The sequence below is a fragment of the Suricata suricatta genome, chromosome 12, assembly GCF_006229205.1.
Source record: "Suricata suricatta isolate VVHF042 chromosome 12, meerkat_22Aug2017_6uvM2_HiC, whole genome shotgun sequence".
Classification (NCBI taxonomy): domain Eukaryota; kingdom Metazoa; phylum Chordata; class Mammalia; order Carnivora; family Herpestidae; genus Suricata; species Suricata suricatta.
In genome coordinates this window covers 5,498,448-5,506,988 of record NC_043711.1, presented here as the reverse complement: position 1 = coordinate 5,506,988, position 8,541 = coordinate 5,498,448, and the positions used below count along the sequence as shown (strand labels likewise).

The 8,541-nt window shown below is 65.1% G+C and overlaps 2 protein-coding genes across 2 annotated transcripts in view; one reads left to right on the top strand and one right to left on the bottom strand.

The window, feature by feature from the left end:
• The window catches only part of EVI5L (ecotropic viral integration site 5 like), a 14,009-nt gene extending 13,654 nt beyond the window's left edge, over positions 1-355 (top strand). The window contains exon 16 of the mRNA XM_029916509.1: positions 241-355. Within this exon, the coding sequence (XP_029772369.1) occupies positions 241-355 (115 nt within the window). The remainder of the gene's footprint in view (positions 1-240) is intronic.
• A 3,534-nt stretch (positions 356-3,889) lies between these two features.
• On the bottom strand, positions 3,890-8,535 carry PRR36 (proline rich 36). The gene is made up of 6 exons (XM_029918154.1): positions 8,484-8,535; positions 7,666-7,940; positions 7,440-7,539; positions 7,128-7,240; positions 4,900-7,026; positions 3,890-4,701 (listed from the first exon to the last, which is right to left on the bottom strand). Exons 2-6 carry the CDS (start codon positions 7,931-7,933, stop codon positions 4,190-4,192), a joined length of 3,120 nt encoding a protein of 1,039 aa, XP_029774014.1. The 5' UTR covers positions 7,934-7,940; positions 8,484-8,535; the 3' UTR covers positions 3,890-4,189.
• Positions 8,536-8,541: the final 6 nt, after the last annotated feature.

Here is an 8,541-nt window from a genome sequence, read left to right as displayed (position 1 = left end):
GTGCGGGAGCCAGGGGGCCACAGCCCGCTCCTCGGGGGCGCACCTGGTGAACTCGGCGCCCTCCGCGGCCCCGCCCACCCGGGGGCGAGACCCGGAGCGGCGAGGCGCAGAGGGTCGCGCCACGGGCTGAGGGTCCTCGGGGTCCCCAGCGGGCCCGCTCTCCCCAGCAGTGTTTACCCATCCTGGTCTGAACCCCTCCGGGACCTGTTCCCCGGAGGGTCTGCCCCTCTTAACAGCCAGGGCAGGGGACGACCTGGAGGTCTCAGGACTGGACGAGCAGGAAGCTCCCTCCCAGCAGTCCCCCTTCTGGGACAAGGGCAGCGCTGCTGGGAAGGCCCAGGAGCTAAAGGCCTGAGGAAGAAGGGGCAGCTCGGGGCTGGACATTACCACCCCATGATGCCCCTGGACACCCTGGGCGGCTGGGCACAGATGGCCAGGCTGGCCCTTCCTGCCTGGTGCAGGCACCATGGCCCCTGCAGCAGAAACCAAAGTCCCCCCTACTGTGTGCAGGGCCACCTGGGGTGTGAACAGACACGGAAACCAGCCCAGGCCCGGGCAGTGACTGTCCCTGCTTCTTGGGGGCCAGAGCAGCTGCAAGGAAGTGAAGAGACCCCCCCTCCCCAGCGCCCCACATCTTCCTGTGTGAGAAACTCCCATCGCCTTGTCTTGGCCAATGACAGAGGGGCTCCCCCGCCCAAGCTAGCCTATTCTCCAAGGGGGTCCCCAGCCTCGGAGTCCCTTCCTTCCCTGTGTCCCCAGCCCTCCCCCCAGGGGAGGAGGCTTCCCAGGGCGGTTACCTCCCCTCAGCTGCTCATGGTGGTCCTGTGGTCTTTGCAGAGTCGGAGCTGAGAACGGTGCCAAAGTCCAACGACACCCCCAGCCCCTTGCCCCCCAGGGCCTTGTGACCCTCGGGCCTGACCCTGTCGGTGCTCCTGGAGCCCGGAGCAGCGTCTAAAGCAATCTCCCTGGCGCTTCCTGGGGTGGGGACCCCTGCTGTTCCCCTGTCCTGGTGGCCCACTCAGTGTTACAGAAGCCTGGGGACCAGGGTGGGCACCCACGGGGCTCTCCCATGCGCCCCCCACATCGCCCACCACCATTTTGCACACTGCCTGTTCACACTCCACACGTCACCCAGGCGGGAAAGATGGAAAATAAAGTGTATTTACACAGTCGCAGACAAGGGTGCAACAGGCCTGGGGGGCTTGCAAGCAGCCCTGAGCCCCCAGCCCCTTGTTCTGAAAAGCAGCATAGAGGACATCAGACTGTCCCACAGTCTAAGAGAATCCCGTAGGGGAACCAGCAGGGGTGCCAAAGGGGCAGCACGAGAGAGGAAAGGGCACTTACTGGCTCAGTGTGAACAGAAGTGGGGAAGGGGACAAGTTGCAAAGGACAGCAAGTGTCAGGCTGACAGACGACGCTTAAGGCATGCGATTTCCAAAAGGGCGGCTCGGGAGATGGTGACGGGTTGGGTGTTGGGGGGATGATTGATTTCCCACCTGGGCAATTTAGATTGGGCCTCTCCAGAGAGACATGGAGGCTTGCGGGGTCCCCAGGGCTTCAGGAAGACATGGGGTCTGGTTGGTGTTCATTCAGCACCCACTTCCTCAGGACTTCAGGGTGCTCTGCTCTGTGCCGGGCTCTGAGGGATCCCCCTGTGTAGTGGAGACAGACCGAGTCAGAGCTTAGCCTGACTAGTAGTGGGGTAGGTGTCCAAAAGAATCCAGGAAGGCTTCCTGGAAGGGGTGGGGTAGGGGGTAGAGCCCTCTCCAAAGGCAAAAGCAGAAAGCAAGATTTGGCAGGGTCAGAGGAGGCACACGATGCTTATGAAGAAGGAACTGGAGACAGAGAGCATGGCCGGACTGAGAATTGCTTCTCCAGCTGGGAGCCAGACTCTGTGCTTTGAACTGAGGTCACTGGGGAGCCATGGAGGGCTTAGGTGGGGAAGGGGGCACCATCAGATGGACCACAGTGTTGGGGGTCAATCAGGAGGCCAGGGCACAACCCACACAGCTGTAGGGGCAGGGAGTAGGAAGGGGCTCTCCTGGGGGAAGTCCAGAGGCGGAGCCCTCAGTGGGGTTCCCCACGGAGCTGAGTCAGAGGCCAGGGGAGAGAGGGGAGCGGCAGAGCCAAGGATGGCAAAGGAAGGGTTCCCAGGGGGAGAATCTTAATTGGGTCCAGGCAGATGCCAACTAGGCACCTGAAGTTCCCCTACCCACTGCCGCCTGGCACTTGCCAGGCAGCAAGAAATGACACTGGTTATATGCACCAGGATGGCCAAGTCCCACATATTGACCCATCGCTCAACAATGGTGTCTCCACACACAGTTCTCATTATACAGATTTAACACTGAGACCCGCTCCCCACACACACAAAGGCTGCTGCCCCTCGTGCTCCCAAAGGGTCATTCTATCCCAGTGCGCTCCCCAGGATGGGGCAGGGTCCTGGGAGAAATGCCCCAGGTTCTGCCCAGCGGATGGTCTTCAGGCCCCGGCTGCCTGGCATGCCAGAATTCAGCCCCTACCCTTGACTTTGTACCAGTGGCTGGAAGCAAGGACACCTCGGTCCTTGCAGGGCCCAGCTAGAAAGGGAATTTCTGTGGCTTGCCACTGAACCCAGAGCTTGAGTGGGGGGAGAATGCTGGACCCCCATGCACATCGGTCCCCAGGGCGGGGGGTGGCGCACGTTCCCTCTGGGAGAAGGCCACTTTTCTCCTAGGATTCCAGACTGACCTCAATGGTGGGGACAGTCAGGGCTTGGTGATCTGGTCTGACAGGAACGTTGCTATTGGGTGGACTACAGGGACTGGGTCTAGGGACAGAGACCGGGCTAAGGGTCCAGCACAGGGTCCCATCCTGTCCTTTTACCTCCTCTGGGGGTTGTGGGCCCCCCATCAGGCCTCCATCATTCTTGCTGTGAAGACAAAGAAGACTCAGGGAGAAAAGGCTGAGAGGCTGCATTTTCTGGAGTGACACTTGGGAAGGACGGGCCTGGGTGGGGCTAAAGGGGTCCAGGGTCATGGTGACTCAGATGCAAGAGGAAGGACCAGGAATTCTGATGAGGGAAACAGGTGAAGACAGATTGGCGGTTCTGTTAAGGACTCATGACTGTGGGCACAGGCAAGGGTGTCTGGCTGAGGGGTTTGAGGAGGACAGACACCCTGAGATGGAGGGGAAGATGAAGCCCATGGGTAGGGAGGCACAAAAGGGCCTGGTGAGGACTTCCTGGTCTCCCACCCAACCTTAGGAGAGGCTGCTCCTTCCCGCAGAACCCTCTCAGCATAGTCGCCTCCCCAGGGACAGGACCCGGAAGGATCCTGTCCCCTAGGAGTCCTGGGGAACCTCCTCGGTGAGCGGAGGTCAGTGTGCCCACGGGTTAGGAGGGCGCAGGAGGGAACCGAGATCGTCATTGCGTCTTAGACGACCTCTCCCTCCCTTTGACACTCCAGGCCGTGCACCGTGACGAGGGGGCCTCGGGAAGGGGTTCCCCGCCCCAGACCTGGGCAAGCCCTTCCCACACGTCTTCCCCCCTCCCCTCAAGAGTTGCCGGCTCCCTTAGGAGAGTGTAGGAAGAGCTTCATTCGTTCAACAAGGCTGGGCACCCCATCAGCTCATCCATTCGGTCGCACTCCTGCGCCTAACATTTATGCCGTAAGTCAGACAGGAAAAAGCCCACGTTCACGCGCATGCGTGGGGCGCCGCGCTGGGGACTCAGCAGCACCCTGTCCCACCCCATTTTCCTTAGTAAAGAGGCACATCTGCGTGGTGCTCGAGAAGCCTTCAGCCAGAGTTACAACCGGCTCGCGCACAGCCTCCAGCACCGGCAGGCCCAGCCCCTGTCGCCTCGCCGCCCCGCGGTGTACCCCCTCGGCGACTAGGAAGGCGCACAGGCTACAGTGTCCGGGCTTTTATTGCAAACTCGGGCAGCGCGTGGTAGACAATACCCAGGACGTGGGGCGGGGCCTAGGCCGAGGGAGGGGGCGGGGCTCGAGGGGAAGACCTTGGCCAGAGGCGTGGATGAATCGCGAGCCGGAGCCAAAATCTAGGGCTCTAGGGAGCTATGTCCAATCCACCGGGAGCCAGACTCCCGGAGGAAAGCAAGACAGGCGGGCAGTCTAAGACACAGGCGCATAGCCCGAGGGGTGGGTGCTAAGGCAGGGATGGGTGTGGTAGGTGGGGCTAAGGGTCTGGCTCAGTGGAAGGTCTCCACTTCTACCACAGTCCAGTCACCCTGCGGGGAAGCCACGTCGTCCGGGGAGAAGCTGGTGACCGACGTGATGCTGGCGCGGGACTCGTCCAGGGGAGACAAGAGTTCAGCCCAGCGTCCCAGTTCGGCGTCGCTGAGCGCAGTCCGGGCTCCTCCCGCGACGCCACCAGCCCCCGCGACCCCTGGGCCGCCGCCGCCGCCGCCCGCAGCACCCTCGGCCGCAGCTAGCAGCAGCGTCCGGCTCAGCAGGTGCTGCACGACGCTCGCCTGCAGCGCCCCCAGCGGCAGCTCGCCCAGGCGCGCCGGCTTCCCGCCGCGGGAGGTCGCCCCCGCGCCAGCTCCAGCCACCACCTTCCCACCACCCGCGCCAGGCCCAGGCCCCGAATCCAGCGCGCCTGGGGCGGGGGTCGCCGACTCGGGCCCCTCAGCCTCGTAGATGGTGCACAGGCCGTCAGCGGAGCCTGACCCGGCAGAAGGAGGCCAAGGCAGAGGCGGTCCTGAGGAGAGGGAGGCTGGACTGGGCTCAAGGGGCGGGCAGCTCGACTCCCGCCACAAGGCCCCGCCCCTTCCCTCGGTTCCGCCCCAGACCCAACTGCCCAACCCGTCAGCTGGGAAGCCCCGCCTCCCGCACCGCCCTCCTATCATCCCTGGGCTTCGCCCCTCCCACAGCTCGGCGAGGTCAGAGGGTTGCTTACCTGGGGTGCTGCGGACAGCCAGCGGCGGAGCGGGACCTCGGCTCCAGGAGGCCGGGTGGCAGGCGGCGAGCTCCGCGTCGGCGGGAGGGGAGGCCGCGGCGCCGCCCTCTGGCCCGCTCTCGTAGCCGCGCAGCTCTTCCGGCGTGCTGGTGGCGCTGCTGCTGTGGCCCGCCAGATCCGGGCCGCTCAGCGTACTGGACGGGCTGCGGGAGGGCGGTGGCGGCGGAGCCGGGGCCAGCGCCAGGGTCAGCCGTGGGCCAGAGATCGGGGCATCGGGACCTGGGGTCGGGGGGCGGCGTGGGGCCTGCAGAGGAGGTGAGTCCAGGGGAGAGGGAGGGACCTGCAGAGGGGGCAAGGCCAGGGAAGGTGGAGCCAGATGAGAGGGAGTGGCCAGGGGCGAGGGAGGAGCCTGCAAAGGGAGACTAGAGGCCTGCAGAGAAGGCAAGGCCAGGGAAGGTGGAGCCTGGTGAGGGGGCGTGGCCAGAGGCGAGGGAGGAGCCTGCAAAGGGGGACTAGAAGTCTGCAGAGGAGGCAAGACCGGGGAAGGTGGAGCCTGAGGAGAAGGTGTGGCCAGGGGAGAGGGAGTTGCACGCGCAGGGGGTGAGGCAGGAACCTGAAGAGGAGGCAAGGCCAGGGAAGGTGGAGTCTGAGGAGGGGGCGTAGCTAAGGAAGTGGGAGGGTCTTGCAGAGGGGGTGAGGCTGGAGGGGAAAGAGGGGCCTGCAGAGGGGGTGGGGCCTGAACTGCGAGCAAGGCCTGAGGGGCAGTGGCCTGTAGAGGGGGTGTGGCCAGAGAAACAGGAGTGTGCGGGGGAGGCGTGGTTAGGGGAGAGGGTGCCTGCGGAGGTGGTGAGGCCAGAGAGGGTGGGGCCTGTGTAAGGAACGGGGTTGGGGAAGGCGTGACCTGTGGAGGGGGTGTGGCCAGATGAGGTGGGGTCCGTGGAGGGGGCGCGGCCAGGAGAGAGGGCGGAGCCTGCAGTGATGGTGAAGCCAAAGGAAATGGAGAACATAGAGGAGAACCCTGCGGAGAGAGGGTGGTCAGAGGGCAGGGAGAGGTTTGCGGAGGGTATGTGGCCTGAGAAGTGTCCTGCGTGGGAGGCGTGGTCACCGTACAGGGCATAGCCTGAAGTGGGGGAGGAGATAGGGAAGGACTGGTCCGTGGAGGGAGAGTAGTCAAAGCAGAAAGGCCCTGCAAAGGGGGTGTGGCTTGGGGAGAGGGCGGATTCAGCAGAGAAGTTGCTTGAGTAAAAGAGGCTGGTAGAAGGGATGTGGCTGCTTGTAGAGGGGCCGTGGCTGGTGATCCAGGGGCCGACAAAGGAGGTGTGGCCAAAGGAGAGGGGAGAGTCAGAAGAGAGGGCAAAGCTGGAGAAGCTTGGGTTGGGGGCATAGTCTGCAGAGGGGGTGACACTGATGGAGAGAATGACTCCAGGGAAGTGGCCGGAGAGCTGGATGCCTCCAGAAAGGAGGTACCCAGGTGTGTGGGTGGGGCTTGCAAAGGGGGTGTGGCTGGCGGAGAGGGGAGGGTTTGCAGAGCAAGTGGTGCTGAGGGTGAAGGAGGAACTAGAGAAGGGGGCGTGCCCAAAGGACAGGTGAGAGGGTGGGGGGGAGGCGTGGCCGGTGGAGATGGCGGGAGCGTGTCCCGCAGGGGAGTGGCGGTGATTTGCGGAGGCGGTGCCAGTTGTGCGGTCAAACCCGGTGGAGAAGGTGTGGCTGTTGGAGGAGAAAAGCCCGGCGCTGGGGTTGCGCCTTTCCTTGGGGGTGTGGACTGGCGGGGGCGCAGAGCCTGCAGCCCTTTCGACTTAGGCTGCGAGGGATGCCCGGGAGCCCGGGGTGTTCCACCCGGCGAGGCCCCGGAGCGGGCGGGGGAGGACAGAGGAGTGGCGTTAGAGCCTAAGGGGCGTGAGGCTGGCCTCTGGAGGCCTCCGCCGGCGCTGGGTCGCCTCCTGGCGGCGGGGCTCGGCTCCGCGGCACCATGCTGCGGGGTACTGCTCACGGATTTCTTGGGGGCCTCGGTCGGAGGCCGCGGCCGGGCACTCGGAGCTGCCCGGGGGAGACCCACTTCAGCTCCTGCAGCCCGCGACCGACGGGAGGTGGCTGGGGAAGGGGCGCCTGGGGAGGGCCCGGAAGAGTCTGGGGACGAAGTAGAAGGCCAGAGGGTCACCAGTACTTTCAGGCTGGTCCCTTTCACTGCCCAGAACCCCCGTCCCCCACCCCACCCCCAGGCCACGTACCTCTCCGTGCCCCGGCGCTCAGCGGGCTCCTTCTGGGTGTTTCTGGGGCCTTTCCTCTGACCACGGGTTCCTCAACTGGGGGCCGAACCCCCTTCTGGGCAAGAGAGCCTAGCCTAGGGACAGGAGTGGCCACGCTCAAGACAGAACTCTGCTTCTCTCAAGTCTGCATTTCCCACCAATGCCCTCTCTGAGGACACTCAGCTTGCGCCCAGTGACCTGTAAATGCTCCCACTCCCCCAATTCATGTGTAAAATTAAAAATTTCCAGATAGTGACACCAGCCCTTGCCAAAGGGCCTGGGAAGGCATTTTACCTGGTGGTCCCGCTGACACGTCCCGGGCTAGAGATAGAGCCTGGGCCTGGGGTCTTGGCAGGGGCTCGCTCCCCTCTCCCAGCAGCTGGGGGCCTGGAGGCTGGAGGGAGAAGGCCGAGTCAAGGCGGTGCCTCCCTCCCCAGAAAGGAAGGGGAGCCTAGAGTCTCAGAAGGAAGTGGGGGGGACAAAGAGACGGGGTCTGAATGGGGGGAAGAGGATGGGGTACCTGGACTCCGGGGGCCTGTCCCAGCGCTCCGAGTTGGTCCCACCCGGGGAGCAGCCTCCGGGAGAGCGGCTGTCCGGGTACCTCCAGCGCGCTCTGCCAGGGGCCCTCGCCCTGCAGCTCCCGCTGCTCCCAGAACTCGGAGCGCCGCGCTGGTTACTGGGGGTGGGGGTCGAGGAGACCCTGGAGGTCTGGGGGTAGGAAGGCCGGGGGGGCGAGAAGCAGGAGTCCTTGTGGCGGCCCCCGCTCTGCCCTTGTCCCTCTTGTCCATCCCGCACCTAATGAGGAGACAGACAAATCAGCATCCCAGCTCCTGCCCTGCTACGCTGCCTGCCGGGACCCGGATCCCGGCACCTTGCTGCTCCTTCTCCACCCATAGTCGCCCACACCTCGGCTTCGATCCACTTCCCTACCCCCGCACACACCCACTCACCCACTCGCCAGCCCAGCAGCTCACGGTTGTCCCCTACTCCCTCCTCCACTGCCTCCAAAGCTGAGAGGCCCTGCCTACCCCACCCCCCCCCCCCGCCTCTGCTCCCTTTCAGGACCCACGCCCCTACCCTTTGCCCCTTCAGAGACCCGGACCGCCAGCCTCGGGGACAGGGGATCTGCCACAGGCTCTAGCTGAGAGGGACGGGAGCGCATGCCCTGGTCCCCTCCCCAACCCCCTCCCCGAGGATGCAGGCACCTGCCAGGAGGAGCGGCCCCGGCGGCCCGCGAAGGGGCTCGGGGAGACAAAGAGCCGCGTCCGGAGCCCGTCCCCCTCCCCCAGCCGGGCCCGGGTCCGCGCCGCCCGCTCCACCTGCTCGCGCCGCGCTCACCTCGGGCTCTGGCCGCCCGCCACTCCACGCTGGGTCGCCTGGGGTGGGGCCGGGCGGG

Bases quoted from the DNA above. Each gene is read 5' to 3' on its own strand.
- PRR36 (XM_029918154.1), bottom strand. From the start codon at position 7,933: ATGGACAAGAGGGACAAGGGCAGAGCGGGGGCCGCCACAAGGACTCCT. The intron at 7,540-7,665 runs GTACCCCATCCT...TTCTCCCTCCAG, and splicing joins GACAGGCCCCCGGAGTCCAG to CCTCCAGGCCCCCAGCTGCT. The intron at 7,241-7,439 runs GTAAAATGCCTT...TCCTGTCCCTAG, and splicing joins CGTGTCAGCGGGACCACCAG to GCTAGGCTCTCTTGCCCAGA.